Raw genomic sequence first — 19,750 nt, 5'->3', positions numbered from 1 at the left:
ATATCAACCCAAGCCAATAACCAATTATTGAAAGTAATTAAAAATGGGGGAAGGTTGAGCACGTCCATTTTGAAATTGTAATCTTGATGCTCCACCGTAAAAAAAAGATTACATGTCTATAAACAAGAAGGTACTGAAATACGACGAGAATAAGTAAGGGAAGTGTAAAATGGGCACCTAGATACGTTCAATGTAATGCAATCCTTAAGATTATCTTCCGTAGATGGACATGACATGCAATGCAGCTCTTTTGACGAAGAGTGCGCGAACTTGATACAATGTTGTTGAAGGCGCCTGGATGCAACTATTCGTGTCCAGCGACTGTCCGTGCTGCATACACGAAAAAACGCAGGCGCGGAGCCTTTCTTCGTGTTCTGAGTGACTGTATTTTTAATTTACCCCTACTTGGATTGACTCGAATCCTTAAGATGCAGGTCGTCATCTTTTCAATTGGAGGGTGAAGAAGAAGAAAAAGATTAAGAAGAAGAAGAAGAAAAAGAGAAAAAAGAGGAAGAAGAGAAAAAAACTCAGAAATAAGACAGAGAGGAGGGAGAAAAAGAGAAGGAAAAAACGAGGAAAAATAATTTCCTCTTCATGCTCTAATTCTTCCTCATCTTCCTCTTCTTCTTATGTTATTTTTTGTCTTCCTCTCCCTCTTTTTAATCCTCTTCTTCATTTTCTTTTACTTCTCAAAATGTCTCTCCTTTCTTCTTCCTCTTCTTTCTCTTAATTCTTCTTAGAGTTTACCTATTATTCTCTTTCTTTTCTTTTCCTCTTTGTTTTCTGTTCGGTCTTTTTCTCCTTTTCCTCATTTTCCCCCTCTTAGTTTCTGTTTTCCGTCCTCTTCATCCTACTTATTCTTTCCCTTTCTTCTTTTCCCTGGTTCATGTGTTCTCGTCTAAAACATGCTGTAGGAGTCGCACGATCCGAATCTGTCAAACTATGGTTAGTCTCGCAGGATTCCGTCGGACAATTTCTGAATACGATTCGGCAACGACATTCCCGAACCTACCCCACCCTCTTCCAGCCCGCATCCATACCTCCGCGGTTTGGGGAGCCGGGCAGTCCAACGCGAAGAAGCCTCCCCGCGGAATTTATCGTTTTAATTTCAGATTAACCTTCCTCCAAATTAACGGGCCACTTAATATTCTCATCATCTTCGCTTTTTCCGTTCGCTCCTTGTATTTACATTGATACCGGCCCGGAGTCCGCCGCCGAGTGTTGTCGCTATTCCGAGCACGAACCCAAGCTAATTGATTTTGTGTGGAAGTCTGCTCTCGAGTCGCAGTTGTACAATTTTTCGGTATCTTGGGAGCTGGAAAAATTATTTTCCGTTCCTATTATGTTTAAAAGTCTAATGGTAGTTCATCACGGAGAAGAAAACTTCGTGTATGGGACCCGACGTTGAGTTCATATGGATCTCTGAAGTTTTTGAATCACGCGCATCCGAAAACTTGAGGTCCAACTGCCGAAGTTTGGGTTAGACTCCGGAAGTATCTAGGTACATACTGAAGGGTTCGGGCCACACATCTGAAGTGCTCGGTACGTACTGAAGTACTTCGGGTGTCTGACGCGATCTTCGGTAGTTGGACCTCAAGTTTTTGGATGCGTGATCCGAAAACTTCGGATATCCATATGACCTCAACTTCGGGTCCCATGTACAAAGTTTTTTTTTTCTCCGTGACATATCGCTCTGGTACGAAGGAGAGATTCGTGGGTGTGTGTCGGGGAAGGAGGGAACTGGAATTTAAGATTGCGTTTATTCGATGGCTGAGAACAATACCATCCATCTGCAAATTGATGGTTTTGCAAGACGAAATAAACTTCGCTATTTTTGTCATTGTGAGGTTCTTGCAATTATTTATATACATTACAATGTTTTCATGCGGGATTATAAAAACTAAAAACATTAGCTCGTGTAATAAATGGTAAAGAATGCGGCAAATTGCCAAATCATTCTCGCCAAAATTGTTAGTTAGGCGGCACGGATCATTGAGTTTTCTATTCGTCGCTGCCATCGAGCACATAACTAAATACTCACCGCTATACAGAGATGCGCAAGAGGTGCCAAAAAGGGAGATTAAGTGTTTATTTGGGAACACGATTTGTTTCCTTTTCTTTTGAAACCTCCTCTCACAATTCAGATATCCTCTTCGATCCGACATCTATCGATATACCGTTTTGTAGACGTTTTTATCCAACCCGCGATTTTTTTTAAGGCTGGGAGTTGAGTAAGACACTGTGTCTGGCAAATTGCCTAACTACCCAGGCTGGGAAGCGTCTCAATCGAAGGAATACTGTATCAACACCGAGAGATGTCTCGATCAATCGAAGCGCTGGTCGAGTAGAATTCGGGCCGAGGAGAAAAATTGAAGGAGATAATATTTGAACAAGGAGATGAGACAAGGGTAAACAATGAAATCAAACAGACTGACAGAGTAAACAGTGTAATGCCGATTGATTTCAAGGATTCGATAGAAGGTGTGCTCGGTGGAGGGAAAAATCGGAAGGCGTCTGGGATATCTGAGAGATGGTCTGCATTCAAATGGAGGAAAGTTTGTTTGTTCGCTCATCCGATGTCTCGCGGTTCGCGTTCCCATTGAGCGGTGTAACAGGTGAAGTTGCTCATTTTTTGGTGAGATTCGCCGAGGGCTTAAGTAAGCAGGAATAAAAAAGTAGAGATAAAAATGAGTATACTAAAGGGCTATGTTCCAGGCCGCTACGCGGCTCAACTCCCTGGGACTATGGATATTTCGCGCCTTTCCTGCGGGCACTTGTGCCTTATTCTAAGTAGAATTTGGTTATTCAGAAACTATTTTCCATTAAAGTAGCCTCAAAAAGTCAAAACCCATGAAAATCGGCCCGGTTGATCCTCCAAGCAAACTGTGATGAAAAAAATGAGCAAATACATTCTTAAATGAGACAGTTCACAAAAACACTTAACACAAACTGATTGTGGTATACGCAAGGGTTGTTTGGAATTTTTTAGCCAACGTGTGTTAAAAATCAGGATAAAGCTGAAAATCTCATTAAAGAGATTTATTACTGGTTTTTCACGCACGTTGGATAAAAAATTTCAACTTACAGTCTTTATCAGTTAAGGTAGACCGGAGTAATAAGCAAGGTACCCCACTGCCAGGGCAAGTGAAACGAATAAGGTGAAAAGGTATGCTTCCCTTATTAAAGAGCATTGGTAATTCACAAAACTCCCTGTTCCGTTGGTTTTGTGTCAGCCCTGGCGGGAAATTTGAAAGCTACGGAGAAATTGTACCGATGAAAGGACGGAATATGAAAATGTTGATTTTCATACTTGACTTTCATGGAAGAAATGAATCACTAGGAGCGATTGGACAAATAATCATCGAACGTGAACATTGGCAGGCTGACTCGAAACGAATGAAATCGCAGCGTTTCGTCGCCTCCGGATGGTCTGTAGGAAAGGAGCGTACTTTCGTTTCACTTAAACTTGACTTACTTCCGTTGTTGACTGTCCGTGCTAAAATCTAACTATATGGGGAACGTAGAAACGAATGAAGATTCAACATCTCTTGTGTCGTTCGATTGAGCACAGGGGAGAATTTCATGAATCGCCGCCCGCGGCGCACCATGGTCCAGAACTCAAGAATAGGAAAAAATAAGTCGAATAATGACTGAAAGATCACAAAAGTTTCGTTGCTAATGTTTTTTTGGACGCTAATTTCAAATTTGATGTCAAATTGACAAGATTTTAACACCCTGACCTATTAATTGTGGGCAAGTTTACGGCACGCTGCGGCCAGGCGTGCTGCCAGCTTGAAACGCACATTGGCGCCTACAAACCTACAGGGATACTTCAAGCATTGCGCAATGCATGAATTAGCCATGTAGGTTTGTAGGCGTCAGTGCACGTTTCGCGTTGGCAGCACGCGCGCCCGCGGCGCGCGGCGCCCCCGACCCCCGCTGTTTTTGGTTGTTGGAATCAGATTTCGAGAATCAACAGAGGTGAAGGCTTGCTCATCCTAAACATGTTTATAACAAACTTTCTCATGTAACACATGTTTTATACATTACCTTGTATTATTTACTAATCAACGTCTTAAGCAGAGTAAAATAAAAGTATTATCACACCACTTGAATACACTTCTTTCTTTCTAACTTTTGCATCAGCGTCACTGAGACTCATTTTATAGAAATGAAGTTTATGCAGGTGTGGAATTTGCGATTTAAGTACGTTTTTGCATGAAACTTTACGAGAAACACAATGGTGCCATTTTTTTTCTCTGAAACGAACTATAAAGCTCAAAAAACCTCTCAAAGTTGAGGCCAAACTTGAGGGGATACCCCACACTATCCCGAGAGTTTACGTCTCTACCACAGATAGCCGTACAAATATAGGGTACAAACATAAATATATCGGTAGGGTTGCCGTGTTTTTAGTTTTGGAGTCCCCAAATAATTTGCTCCCTATCTTTGCATGGAGATTTTGACTTGATGTACAGGTTTTCAGGATAGCGTGGAATATCCCCTTCATTACAGCCTGAAGTTTCAGTTTTTTGAGGTTTGGAGTATGTTTTAGAGAAATCGAGGGAAACCATAGCGTTTCTCGCGAAAGTTTAGCAGGAATCAGTACTTACACCGCGATTTCCTGACGCATGCAGGATCTCCATTAGGCCCTCGACATCATATGACTCGGCTGTTACTGCATGTTTTATAAACTGACGCATTGAGACAGTGACCTTTCTGGAATCATGACAGTGATCTTTTGGGCATCATGACAGTATACTTAGAGGTCTCGTGAAACTTGCTCGAACAGTGAGTTCGACATGGAGACACGATCGTAAAGTAAAAAAAAAGGAATAGGTTTGTGAGAAATTAAAAAAAATAATTCAAGTATAATGTGGGTATATATTAGCATGCTCTAGCACTAATGTTCATTGATTGGATAGCCTTAAAACAGCAGGTCCTATAAGATGAGGGTTATGTTTTTAATTTTTGTCTCAGTTTTCTTCATCAATTATTCATTCATCAACGGACTAAAAGGTTTGTGATTTTTATTTTGTTTTTGTACGGGTTAGTGGAAAGGAACACATAAGTTTCACTTAAAACTCGTCAGTAAACTCCAGTTCATTTTCAATTAAATTCATTTCCAATATATATTTCAACATGAGTAAAGTATTTTAACAAGTTTGAGTGCATGTGCGCGTCTCTTGTGATCAAAAACCTATCTCCAGATAGACAGTATTTGATAAGCGTTCTAAAGTTTGCAAAATTTTACCCCCTCCCATTTCTTCCGATATTTGAATAGTGTTTATTTCATGTGTCTGATTCGAAAGAACCCCTCAGTCGGCTAGCACTATGTACGCGTATTTCCGTGTTTATTTTCTACCAAATCTTTTTTTTCTGTCTCTCTAGCTGGGCAAAAGCAAGGGAGCACAGGATTTAAAGGCTCAGTCCAGCGTAAGTTATTTTTCAATTTTTTACTAATTTCCCAATCATAAGTTAACAATATTCCTGAATTTCTGTTTGAATCCTATAAATTCATTATTTTCTGCTTTTTTGACGCACGCTTTACATATATAAAAGATTTCCCAACCCTGCTTGCCTGCCAACAGGGGTCTTTACCCGGCGCTTGATGAACACATGTGATATATTCTCTTACTTTTTCTCTCAGAGATTGGCACTTCGGCAAACTAACTTAAAAACAATTTTCATCACTGTAAAACTATGGAAGTTTTTGCAAAAGAAACCTTTTTATTAGATTTTTTCATAACATCTGATATTATTTATTTCCTGATTCCATTCAGTTTGCTCCTTTAAGGTGAATCCAGGTTTCGTACTTCGCGATTTCGCCACCACGTCGCGCTGCTTAGAATAGCCTATATATTTGCCAAAACAATAAAAACCGCAATACTTATTCAAGACTGGGGATCCACGAGATATAGCAGCATACTTGAGGAACAATCAGTAAAAAATCTTTTTAAAATCCCCCAAAATAAAGTTGTAACTACGTTGGAAAGTAATTCCCAGTGTGACAATGGGAGAGAGAGAGAGATAGAACATGAGGGATTCGGTTGCGCGCTCGGCCGCCGCCTCTGAGCTGAAAGTTTCATCCGTACTTACTCTACGCTTGTAATTCTAATTTCCAATATTTTTGACTCAACGAATCAAGCAAAAAATAATCTATATCTTGTGGATCTGCTTTTCGTGATTAAAACAATATTACTTCAGTAATCGTCGAAGGAAAGTGAAATTCTTAGTGGTGACTGGTGGAAACTGTAAAGGTTGCATTCCCTCAAAATTGCTGGAGAATTTGAAATGAACACAAATTGATGAAGCACTCAATTTTTATCTCAACACAATAAAAATTGGAGTCCAATTAGAAATGATTTTTTTTTATAAAAAGTTTAGAGCTAAAAGCTTACAAAATTAGAGTATTTGAGCTGAGATTTTGAAAGCATCTGCTTTATAATTCTACACGAAATAATTTTTTAAATTTTATCTTTCCATTTTTATAGGTATGATCTCGGGTGGTTTCCAAAGTCTACGCAAGCTTTCGAGTAATAGTTATGGGAGCATTCGTAGCTTCTCTGGCCTCAAATTTAGCTTCAGAAGCGATTCACCAGTGACTGACAGAACCGATGCCGATAGAGAATCATGGCAGGCTCAACGTAAGTTTCACACAATAAGAGACAAAGAGGAGAGAAAAAGAGAGATAAGGTCAGAAAAATTATATAAATTGTAAAAGCAATATATAAGTTATGTAATTCGAATACGAAATCGATTCTTGAGTTTTCTTTAAAGACTGAACTTCATCAACAAATAAGTGGCAAATACAGCAGCTAAAAATAATTTAAAAAATCATACTTTTAAACCTTCATCCGAAATTAGAGAAAAATTAAGATTCACGTCAGTTTGAAAGGTCACTTGAACAAGCGTAAAAAAACATAGCCATTCAATTCAGATTTACTACATAGGCTCATCAATTTTTTTCACGGCAATAGTGGGTCCAGGTATGTTACTTTTAGTACACGCGTTATAGATATTTCACCCTCTCAAACGGCTTTTTCTTGTTTATTTTCAGGTTCAGCCTCAGGAGTACCAGAGAAGATGAAAAAAGTTGCAAGTTTTGGTTCAGCATCTTTAAAGGCTTTGGCATCAGGTATTTCACTCACCTCACAGATCTACGTTACTTTGATAAAGAATACTTTTTTTTGTATACGGTAAACGGAACAAAATGAAAGAGACTGAATCCATTTCAAGAGCAAGCAATGATTTCGATTGAAAGTTAGCGTTACATAGGCTGATTTCAAGTCGGAGGTACGCAAATCAAGTTGCCTCTGTGTGAGCAATAGAAAAGATGATTAATATATTGACAAAATTTGGACAATATCGAGGGTGAAGGGGAGGGAAGCAAAAAAGTCATTATTCAACAAGCTGTCTACGGATACTGTGTATCTCAGCTAAAACTCCGGGCTAGTACTCTGTGCGAGGAAAAAACGGTGCATTGACATTCGGTCCTCACCAATTTTTCTCCGATTAAACTCAAAATCTTTGAAAGCTTTGACTTACCCCCATCATAATGTTGGCCTGCCACGATTCTACATTGCTGTTACTTTTTATTTTAAATAGATGGATCTACACTTAAGAACAAGATTGCGATAACATACGCGAATCTCATGTACATCATATTGATATAAGTCATGCGAACATACTTTCCTCTAGAATTAACACGCCCAAATGATAAGTACGTTTACCGCTAGATAGGAGGTAACCCTTCGCAGTCCCTTCCAGGTGTATCCATTTCATCGTTAATTGTGGTGTTTTACGTTTTTTAGGGGTCGTGGATGGTGTGCGTCGTAGGACAAGTAGACAGAGATCCCAAGAATTTAAATTTTCTGACGGTAAGAACAAATTAATTTTGTTCAACGTCTTACAAATATGTCATTCTACTCCAGATTATATTTTCGACTTCCGCATTTTTATATCTGCTATTTTTTTTCAACCCGTTTTAGATTACAAAAAGAAGTTATATCTTAACACATATTGAAATAACGTAACTTACAAAGTGGTGCAATAAGTGCCGCAAGAAGGGAAAAAACAAAATATTATTTGGCTGCAGCTTTAAGTGCGTTACTTCTGCATCATTCTGGCTCAAAGAAATTCCGAAAACTGATCCTTCGGCTCAGCAGTTCAAAGTTAAGAGACGAAATGTTGGAAATTTTGGGATGCAACTATTTATTCGCGTCGATGAGGACCGATTTCAGTCGTAATGATGGTTCACTTCAAAGCTCATAACATCATCAATAATGCAAATTTTGTATGGCTTGAAACTTTGACCTACTTGTCGTCAGTATATTAGTAAGTACTCAGTATCGAGTACTGAGAAATAAAATGTTCAACCACAAACAGATTTTTCTCTATACTGGTGCTTCACCAATACTCTCTTAAGTGATCAATTCGAGTTTCAACCCTAATACGCAATGAGAACAAAAAATGCAAGTATTCTCCGGTATCTAGTAATGTCACAAGGGATTTCACGGTAATAGAACTGTGGATTTTGATGATTTTTGTGATAAGCGTGGTGATGTTACCGTGTCCACCATAATATTACTGTGAGCACAAAATACAATAATGCTACAATTAGCATTGCTATGCTACTATGCTCATCAATAATTACCAAAATCCAGGGCTCTACTATCGTGGAATCCCGTGTGACATTACTACCGTGGTAACCACGGAATACCGTGTTTGTTTTCCCCCCGAGCACTTTTCGACATGCAGTGTCATATATATTTTTTCGTAGCGAATTTAATTCCACTGTTAAAAAGGAATAAAAACAATTTTTATAGGGCTCAGTGTGTTTAATGCACATAAATACTCAAGGTATTACCACAGGAAAGGGGACTTCAATGATTGCAGATAAATTGTTCAGAGCGTATCTTACATTGCAATATCCTTTTTTTTGGTAAATTGAAGTCTTTAAAAGACTCACAAAACGTATACAACCACTTAGCCAATCAGGGAGCAGCACAAATATAGCAATACTTCGGGTAGCCACGGAAGTAAAAAAAAAAAATTAAACCTTTTTTTGTAGTTTATGAGATATTTTGCTCTATTACAGTTGACATTGACTTGTGCTACGAGCTGCCCATTGGTACAGAGTTACAATTACCCAAATCAACATGCACCATCGTCTCGCCTTGCTTCCCTGAACAAGACGTCGCATATACAATAGAAATCAGTTCCTCGCCCCGATGTATGTGCACACCGACGACTCCCTCCTCGCCAAGACGCTCGCCAACTGGTTCGCCAAGAGGTTCCTCAACCGGTTCACCATCGCGCTCACCACCGCGTGGCAAATCCGATTCGCCACGGTCAAGATCACCTGAGCGATCACGCAGCAGTTCAACCGAACGTCGCAGAAGAACCTCGCCTGACCGAACGGTTAAAACGCCACCGGAAATCTCGGGCCAAAAATCACCAGAAGATTTGCCGCGCCAAGGAGGCCTTAAGAAACCGTCCAAACAGTCGCCTGGGGGTTCGCGCGATGTGTCACCTGTGCCCAAGCTTCAGTTCACAGATACACCCCACTTCACACAGATCCCCTCCAGCCCCAATAAGCCCCTGCCTCCGCCTGGTCCTCTGAAACCTTCGATAAGTCTTCCAAGGGATCTAATTGAGCTCCCTAAAATCGCGACCGGTGCTGCTAAAACGTCTTCCTCGAAGAAGAGGTCTCCGCCTAGGACTCAACAAAAATCTCCACCCAAGTCTCCACCCAAGCCCTCGCCCAAGTCTCCACCCAAGCCTGTAGATCCTCAGTGGTCACCGCCGCCGCGTAATGTACTCCCTAATCTGTACTGGCGAAGGGAAATGCAAAGGAAGGGAATACCTGAGAGTCAACTTCATCTTCGGCCGCGACCTCCTGCACCCCTTCCACCCCCACCGCCAGAGGTTCCTCCTTCTCCACCCCGGATGTTCAAATTGTCCCTAGCGAACTGGAAAGATCTGACTGGCATCGGCCAACGGATGAAACATTTCGTGCGCACAGCAGCTCCCAGTATCGATCCTAACGATCCTCATCAAGTAGCCTACGCTCACATGCAAAATAGATTGCTCAAATACTTTAGTAAGGACCGGTACTCTGTCATGCTAAGAAAGAACGCCTTACAACTGATCGAGTAAATTAGAGAGGTCGGAAGTAACGCTTTTGACTAAAACTGCATATGTTGATGTTCATTTCGTCACATTTTAAATTTTTAGGGGTGCTTATGAAACAAAATTTCACTAGAAAACCAATAGAGACAATTTTAGAACCTCAATATTTTATATAAATGGAGTTACAAGCTCTTAAAGTTTTGAAATTTTGTCCGACCTCTCCTATTGACTTGATTCACTGTGCGCCGTATGAGGACTTAGACCGTTGACATATTTATTTCAATAAATAACGAATTAACTCGAAAAGTTGTGAATATTGTCCTTTAAAAAAAGATGTATTTAGAATTTGTGTGGTTGTGGCGCTTGCTCTGTAATCGGGAGGTTCCGGGTTCGATTCCTGGCTAGGTGACCTGTGTTTGATGGTCTTAAACAACGGTTATCTGGAGCTGGATTGATGAGGGACGGATGGGGGATGGGACTTTAGGGACGGTGAGCCCAAGAGTATCCCTCGTAGGGTATATAAAGTGGAAAATAAAAAATTTCAGACAGTTTTATTCGCAATTTCACATAAAATATCTGAAAATTTCAAGAGAAAATTCGTATTACTTTTCTCAAACATATGTTTTATCAGGGAAAATTTGCCAACTCTCAAATGTCCATACGGCGTTGTTCCTTAGCGCGGCAGTACTATTTTCACGCTTCATAGGTGTGTTCAAAATGTTTGATACACCGATGGTGGATCTAGGGGAGGAGTCATAATGATGTAGCCCCTATTGACCTCAGAAAAAAAGATCGAGAGACGCTGACTCGGACCTGATCTTATGGACTACATTTTGCAAAAAGGGACCACTATCTTTGGCTCTTTTATAAAAGCACCCTTCTGCATAAGGAGACCAATGGAATATAAGTTGTTTATAAAACGAGCCAGGAATAGTGGTTCCCCATTGCAAAATGTAATCTACATACTCTACTCTACAATATAAAGTCATAAGAGTGCTTAGCGTGACAAAAATGCATAATCCTAGAAAAAAATGCCTGCATGAATCCTCCTAATTGATACTCGTATGCTTCAGGAACGAGGCCCGAAGATGAGCGTGTTTCAAATAAATTAAGTAGGGAGGTTTGGATAGAAAAATCATAACTTTGTTTATCATTTGATTCCTTGTCTGTTCGAATAGCCATGGACAAAGCTCCTAATAAGGAATCGTTCCTACAGGAACTGGACGATCTTCATGATGAGCAATTCAAACCACAAGCCGTAGATCAACAAACGCGCTCCAGAAAATGGATTGAAAAACACTGCGGTCCTTTAAGGGATGAGGATCGCGTAGCGTGTAAGTCAACAAAATTCAACATTACTTGAATATTTTGTGAAAACTTAATAGTCTATTTATTTTAGTTTCCTCTTTTACATTTTACTGATGGCCAGGGTCAAAAATAACCTGATTGGTGTCCGATTATGGCTCAAAAACAAAACCCCGGTTCGATCGGTTTCCAACCGTGATCTGGCCAGTAGCGAGAAGTGAATGATCGATTATTGATATTTCCCAGTTTAAACCTGGTAAAAGAATCGATTATTAAGGTGTTCGATGCGAACAACATGTTTATCGATCCTTTACCATAGGTTTACATTAAAGATCAATCGATTTATCGCAAATCACGCCACGCCACTGGACCTGACAAATATCGTTTTACTAGAATAAGGTACTGCAATGCAGTTTTTGATTACTTCTATGGTTTGAACAGAATTTGCAAGTTTTAGCGACGAAACTTACCACTTTCAGACATTTTTACCAAATCTCAGGGTTCTGTACATTGATTCTGAACATATGAGTGGACCACTAGAATTTTTTATAAAAACAAATATTGTTTGTCAAGAGGCACTTAAATTTTTTAAGATGAATAAACGGGAGTATTTGAAATACAATTCTGTCTCTGATCCAATTTTACGGAAACAATTATGTTGGCCGTCATCAAAGGGGAGAATGTATCAAAGACGAAGTCATCTTTACATGTATGAGAGGATTGTTCTTCGTGCTATCAAAATTTCCACTACTGTTATTTTAATTTTTCATAAAGAGGTAGAAAAAAATCCCGTGGTTTTTTTTATAGAAGTCTGAGCTTGAACAAACTTGATTCATAGTATTCAGGTTTCCATAACGATAAGCAATTGAAAGATCCTATAAGTTACTATCATGTTGCACAATGACTTTAGTTACAAACATTTTAACTCAAGTGTGGGGGGTGAAGTATCACGCGAAACTGAAGGCGTTTTCAACGGAAACAACAGCTTTTCGTACATCACGACAACGCATATTACGTGGACTAATGAAGTAAACCCCAAACTCTCCGTCACTTCCTACTAATGCAGTTTTCAGGCAGATTTTTCTCGACTATTTGCGGGAAGACTCTTCACGAATCTTCGATTAGCGATTGAGAGATCCTTTGAGTTACTATGAAGATGCACAATGATTCTTAAACATGCAAATAAATCCATATCAAAGGGTATTTTTTTAATTTCTGAGTTTATTTCGCGTAAACGTATTCCTAAAACACTGTTTCCATTCAATACCTGTCCAGAAGTTTTACTATTTGATGTTATTCTCCATTATTTCCTTCCGTGCAAGAAAATCCGAGGAAAAAACAAAATATTTTGTTTTGTGTCTCCCTCAAAAAGTAAATGTGCAAAGTGGCTAAGGCACCGTCTGAAGAACAAAAATTAATATCTAACTGCCATACAGAATAAAAGTAAAGTTAATTTAACATTCCGGATGTAAAAAAAGTGTGGGAGAACTTATGAAATGCTGAAAAATCCTTCACAGCAGTTAGTTTTACATCTTGGCATTGTGGCTAAAGTAACTGCTAGCGGGTAATTCAGCATTTCATAAGTTCTCGCACACTTTTTTAACATCCAGAATGTTAAATCAACTTCACTTTATTTCGGTGTACTACTTTCATTCTTCCCTTCTTTCCAAATGAATCCTCAGAGATTCTCATTTCCAAGTCGTTTTTTTTCTTTCACCCTCTCGAGCTAATCTAGGTCATGACACCTAAAAAAACCAAAATGTTCACTTTCCAGCGAAAGAATCACAAACGCCATGCGACGTTTCAAAATTTACGCCGCCTTTTCATTTTTTTACCGAGAAATTGTTGGTATAATCCGTCTGAAATATCACTGAATTTTATCGGTAGCACATAGGAAATGCAGTGAAATTTTCGAACAGCTTTGTTGAACGATTTCTCCGCAACAAAATAAAATGGCGGCGGAAATTTTTGAACGTCGCACGGCGCTTGTGATACTTCGGCCGGAAGGTGATGAAATATTAACAAGAAACAACTTAAAACGGGACTAAGGCCGCAAATATTAAACATAAAATAAAATAAAAAAACCCGGGACGTTTTGCAGGGATCACACCCGCATTTTCAACTGGCAAAAACAAGAAAATTATAAGAAGGACACTATCAGCCTCTCGAGCACTATGAGTATCCTTCTTATAATTTTCTTGTTTTTGCCGGTTGAAAATGCGGGTGTGATCCCTGCGAAGCGTCCCGGGTTTATTATTTTATTTTATGTTTATTATTTGCGGCCATGGTCCCGTTTTAAGTTGTTTCTTTATCAATGTTTCGGGCCGATTAAGTTGTTTTTTCTATGAAATATTAACTATTCATCTCCTTCTTTTACATCCCAGTGATCAACGCGCCGCGGGTGAAGCGACATTGCATAAAACTCTGCAATAAAACGTGGGGTTTCGCGTTCGTGCCCTCATCAGAAGAAGCTCCTATGGATCCTGCGGAATTCTTCGCGTGTGGCCGGCTGGTTCCGATTACGAAGGGCGATGTGCGTCGTCGCGATCCAGAACCCTACCTCGACGAGGACCTCCGACCGGTCTTCGCCTGCAACTGCGATATCGATTCGGAATTCAATGGCCTAATGCGCGTATTCAGGGTAACATAGTTTTATGTGAATTATTAAAGTGCCACACTGAGAAAAAACTATGGTTTATAAACCTATTAGAGGTAAATATGGAACACCTATAATAGTCGTAAATAAACTAATGATTCTCGGTCTGTGAACCATACTAAGGTCTCTGTACCTAATTAAGGTACCCCGTACCATAACTAAGGTATATGTGCTATTATTATATGTAGAGGTACTACTATTAGTGGTGTTCCATATTTACCTCTAATAGGTTTATAAGCCATAGTTTTTTCTCAGTGCATAACTACATAGAGAGAAAACTCTCCACAAAATTTTGGTTAGTACGGGAAGCAAAACACGAAATGGACTGAGTTAAACAGAAAGGAACCAACCCACATTTTGGAAAAAATTGAGTTATGAGTGGTTTTGAACTCAACCACTGCTCTACTATCTATCACCAAAAATTCAAAGTTTTTGTTGGAGCAAATTTTGCAGAAATTGAACTTGAAGTTTATCTTTTACATTGAGTCTTATGCAGGAGCCAAACTTTCAACCTCTTTTTCTCGGTTCGATCCTGATGTGGCTTGGTTCCTTTCTGTTTAACTCCGTCCAAATAACCCAAGCCTCCGGTTGACTCTTGGGCGTTTCGTACGAGAATAGTGAGGCCTATGATTCTGTGATGTCATGCTAGTAGATGAAATTCGTCCGCGATTTTACATGTGTTCTTGGGAGAACGCATGACACGTGTTCTTTTTGTGCGAATATATTTTATATAATTTGATCTGATGCAAAAATTCGTGGACCTTTTCGAAAGAAGATAAAATTTCACTTCAGGAAACCGCCTAATTCATTTATTACATTATCTGATAATCGAGGAAATAAAAGCTAAACACTATTAAATACGGAAAATCGCAACCCTGCTAAGATTCAAATGCGCCGCTCATGCAACTTCGGCCGATCGACGAAAGCTCTGATTGGTTAACACGGCGACTACTCTACTAGTTTGACGTCACGAAACCGAGAAGTTACGGCCTCTCCATTCTCGTTGGCAACGTCTGGTGTTTCCTAGTCTCTCTTTTGTTTTCTGCACTAAATTCACCCGTAAACTATACCCTAGCGTAAATATTACCTTGCGGTGAGCTAACCATCACCTTGCGGCAAGGTATCGGCCTATCCACCCTCACCGAGCCCTATCCGAGCCCTCGCCGGGTCAGTTCGTGGAACATAACGACTGGGAATAATTATGCATGGCAACGCTGGAGACGAAAATCGTACCCAACACGGGGTATTTCCCGATGCAATGTCGCCTTTTTCAAGCCCTGCGTCTGGATTTGGGTCTACAGTGTTGTCATACGGTTTTAATCCCGGTCGTCGAGTTCCTTGAACTGGCTTGGCGAGGGCTCGGAGAGGATGGATAGGCCGATACCTTGCCGCAAGGTGATGGTTAGCTCACCGCAAGGTAATATTTACGCTAGGGTACCAATATCAACACAAAATAATTACGGTTGGTTTGTGTTTTACTTCCTACATTAACCACACGTAACACAAGAACACAAAATGTTAGTTGAACTTCAATAGCTAAAACCTTGATAACTCCCGTCGCGGATTCATAGCGAGTAGAAGCGGGGGATTTGCTGACGTAGTTGCCACGGTGGTTACTCCCGAAAAATATTATAAAAACAGGCCCACCCAGATTGAATTTCAAACAATTTTAGCATACAATTTGTGCATTATTTGAAAGTTAAAGATTGACGAGTAATACCTCTTCTAGCTCTAGCGTAATTTTATTTTTGTGTATGGACTATTTTTTCTCAGTGACCAGGAGCTCAGGGAAGTTGCGAAATGAAGTGTAAATATACGCTCCCGGGCCCCTTCCTGATGAAACAGAGGAAAATTCAAACTTTAGTTTTATAGTTCTGTCTTAAAACCATTTCAATAAAATTTTCGGAGCACTTGTTTTCTCTCCCTCTCCCCCCCACCTTTCTTTCTAGCCCGAGGGGGCATGCCACCATGCTGCTTGGTAACTTTGAAAAAAACTCCGCTACTTTCCAGCAAAATGACCTTAACCGGGGTATCTCGGAAAATTCCACGTTAAAAGCTCGAAATTTTTTCTGTCTCATTATAACCTCCTCTTTTTACCTCCATAAGTTTCCGACGCGTTACACCTCAGTAGTTCGAGAAGGGCCTCTTTGTATCAGACTCGTAGTTTTGAAAAGTACAGACTATACTTTTGAAGATTTTGTGATAGTTGATTATCACGTGGCAATGACAGCCTTATTTCTGGACAGAATGGAGATGTTGCATGTGTGAGATATTTGCAATTTGACTGTTGATTCTAACGTAAAAGTTCACGAGAAACACGATCGTGCCACCGGTTTTCTCTGAAATCAACTCCCAAGCTCCAAAAAAGCTCTCAAGTTGATGCCAAAATGGAGGGGATATCCCACGCTATCCTGAGAGTCCACGTCTACATCAAGACACACTCTCCATGCAAACATAGGGAGCAAATACATTGGCAGGGCTGCCACTTTATTTGGGAACTCTAAAATTGAGAACACGGCAACCCTGCTAATGTATTTGTTCCCTACCTTTGCATGGAGTTTGTCTTGATGTAGACGTGGACTCTCAGGATAGCGTGGAATGTACCCTCCATTTTGGCCTCAACTTGAGAGCTTTTTTTGAGCATGGGAGTTGATTTCAGAGAAAACCAGTGGCACCATTGTGTTTCTCGCGAACTTTTACAAATGAATCGAGAGTCAAATCGCAAATTCCTTACACGACATGCAACATCTCCATTGAAATGAATCCAGTAAACTTGAGTGATTTTCAAACGCTATTGCGCGTCAGAAAGAAAGTGAGTCAGTTGCGCCGGTCACGGAGTCAAGATTTGGTTCTTGATTCTCGTGTGGATCAGCTAAAAATAATAAGCTCTATTCAAACAGAAACTTTACGTTAAATGTTAACCGAGACGCCGCACTTTGAAAAAATTGGTTCATGACGTCATTCACCACGGTCACTTTTGGTTTCTTTCGTCTTCGTTCCATCAGTCACGGAGAAATACACTTTTACTGATTACTCAAAGTGAAACTCACTCAGGTAAGGTCAAGGTGAGTGAAACCAAGGGTGTCACTACCGGGGTGGATGACGTCATTACTCGAATTTTTCAAAGCGCGATATCTCGCTTGATATACATATTTGTCGCAGAGATTTTCTGTTTGAACTATTTTTAGATAATCTACAAGAATCAAGCATCAAAACACGACTCTGGGACCTGCTCAACGGACCTATTGGGATTAATCGAAGTTCGTTTAATGTGTCAATGCTCGTCTTTTTCCAGCGTCAGATTATTGAAGTTGATAGACAAAGCAATGAACAGGGAAAAAATAGGGGAAATGAAGCGAGCTTATTGGTGAAAGTGGGTATTGCAATGTGAAAAGGAGTTAAACAACAGACTATCTAATAACAATCCAAAAGAGTCACCACAGTCAGTCCACCCTTTACCACCTCTATCTATAAGAACCACCCGTTTCAACCAATATGTCCTATAATCCGTATCGACGGTGAAAGTCGGCAATCACATAACTCGGTTTGCGACGTCGCAGACTTCCTGTTATACTTTATTTTTTAAATGGAAAACTACTCAACGGCAATTCTTTAAAACTGTCATGATTTTTCTTCTCAATGCGAAGAAAATTCTGCAAAAACTTCAAGAAATAATATCAATTTGTTCTCCTTTAAAAAAATGACGTAGAGGCGGAGATTTTCAGACACCGCAAATGAGTTATGTGATTGCCGACTTTCACCGTCGGTATGTCTTCTATGTCGATCGCTATGTCTATAGATTTTAAAAACTAGTTCGCAGTGTAGATTAATCTTAAACTCTGTTATCACGTTTCAGATCGATTCCGCCCAGTTCAGTCACATCAAGAATCACGCCACGGTGGAAAATGCCGTGGATTGGCTTAGACTGGCATTTCAGGGTACGGGAGTGTATATACTGAGCCGCGCGGAATACGAGATGCAGTGGGGGCTACTGTTCGACAAGAGAAAAATGCCGAACCCGGCGCAGAACGCCCAACACCGTGCTGATCAAGGAAAAGCTGCCTGTGGGGAGGATGACGAGAAAGCAGATGAAAATTACTGGGAGAATGTGAAATTCTACAGGAAATCATCTCCTCCACATCCAACTAGAGCTCCATCAACACTTTAAGACAAGGGAAAAAAATAAAAATAATGATACTTGTGTTGTGCAGAGGCACACCAAGAAAAAAGATAAAATTTTAAAATATTTTCTCACTTTTTTACTCAACATGTATTGATTTTTCATTAATTATAAAAGGAATAATAAGTTTACTATTCAAAAATTTCTGACAAACCTTTATTGTAAATCTCATTATTCGAATAATTTCCCCCGCGTTTTAAATTTGTATACCAGGCTGTGCTTTATATCTTGATAATGCAATGGAAAGTTGCCCGTGCCTAAAAAAGGGTCTTATTATGGATTATTTGGTAGATACATATAACACCTAGGAATGTTGTTCGCGGGGCAGTAAGATACTCGTTATCACAAAAAAATGCATGGGGTGTCCAAAATGTATTCGGACTGGTTCTGTAATTAAAATAAACTATATGCTAGATAAACATTTGATCTTGGTTTTATTTTAAACATTAACTCAAAAGCTATCGACGGAGAATATGATCAATTCATTTGGTCAAAAATTGAGAAAGTTATGACATTTTGAATAAATAAACAACAGGACCCCCTATCGTTTTTAGAGAGCATTTTTTCTTTTAATGATTTGTCCTCACTTTTCTCCGACTCCTTGAGATATTCTTCTTTTTCTCAAAGTATTGGCTATATATATATACATTCATATTCTCTTTTGCTTTATTAAACATGGCTTTTTTAAATTTCCCCGGTGGAATTTCTGTGAAAAACTGCTGAACTCAAATTTTCAAAGCACAGTACTGATTGTGAACGCTGCTCTCCATATAAATGCTGACTCTTTTCTGAGTCATGGTAACCTTGATCTAGAAAAATCGGCAAAAATGAAAGCAACATCGCTAAAAATTTGATGCCTAAACCATGCTCACGATGTGAGTGTAATCGGCGGACGATTTAAAATACAAATTTTAATTACTTTTAATCGAAACAAAATCTAAGGGCAGATCTCGTTTTAAACAAGATGAAATAAAGGTGAATAAAATAAATCAAAATAAGATAAATGAAATGAACTGAAGTGAAATTAAATGAAACAAAATAAAGTAGAATAGAATCGGATTCAATTTTGCTAAAATTTACGCTAAAATGTGGGTTTGCCAAATTCAGAGGAAATGAAATACGTATACAGAGACTAAGGTTGGTGTCAAATTCTTGTTGTGCCCCCGAGACCCTCCTAACCTTTTTTTTCGCGCTCAGCAATTAAAGTTACAGGTAGTTCAATCAATCAAGCTCATCAATCCATTGTTGCCAAGGTCATTAACTTGCGAGTCCTTTTTGAAGCACGCATTATACCTCATTCTCAATCACATGCTGCATTACCAAACAAGTGACTGCAATGAACTTGCTGCGTGCAGCCGCAGCTTTGAATTTTGTTTTTTTCTTTTCTTTAACGAGCTTGAGAGTCATCATTGCTGATAGAATAGACACGCCATCGACGAAGTTTTAGGTTCAGACCGTAGCTGTAGCACCTACAT

General features: G+C 39.6%; 1 protein-coding gene across 1 annotated transcript; it reads left to right on the top strand.

The window, feature by feature from the left end:
• Positions 1-4,949: 4,949 nt before the first annotated feature.
• On the top strand, positions 4,950-19,001 carry LOC109036058 (uncharacterized). Its single transcript, XM_072302554.1, has 9 exons — positions 4,950-5,019; positions 5,392-5,436; positions 6,495-6,647; positions 7,061-7,138; positions 7,815-7,880; positions 9,101-10,105; positions 11,313-11,468; positions 13,824-14,080; positions 17,952-19,001. Exons 1-9 carry the CDS (start codon positions 4,950-4,952, stop codon positions 18,261-18,263), a joined length of 2,142 nt encoding a protein of 713 aa, XP_072158655.1. The 3' UTR covers positions 18,264-19,001.
• The last annotated feature ends 749 nt before the right edge of the window (positions 19,002-19,750 follow it).

This window comes from Bemisia tabaci, chromosome 7 (assembly GCF_918797505.1).
Source record: "Bemisia tabaci chromosome 7, PGI_BMITA_v3".
Classification (NCBI taxonomy): Eukaryota; Metazoa; Arthropoda; class Insecta; order Hemiptera; family Aleyrodidae; genus Bemisia; species Bemisia tabaci.
The sequence above is the reverse complement of the archived record's forward strand: the minus strand, read 5'-3'. Positions and strand labels throughout refer to the sequence as shown.

Coding starts and splice junctions, on each gene's coding strand:
- LOC109036058 (XM_072302554.1), top strand. CDS start 4,950: ATGAGGGTTATGTTTTTAATTTTTGTCTCAGTTTTCTTCATCAATTAT. Junction 7,139..7,814: donor TTTAAAGGCTTTGGCATCAG/GTATTTCACTCA, acceptor TACGTTTTTTAG/GGGTCGTGGATGGTGTGCGT. Junction 7,881..9,100: donor AGAATTTAAATTTTCTGACG/GTAAGAACAAAT, acceptor GCTCTATTACAG/TTGACATTGACTTGTGCTAC.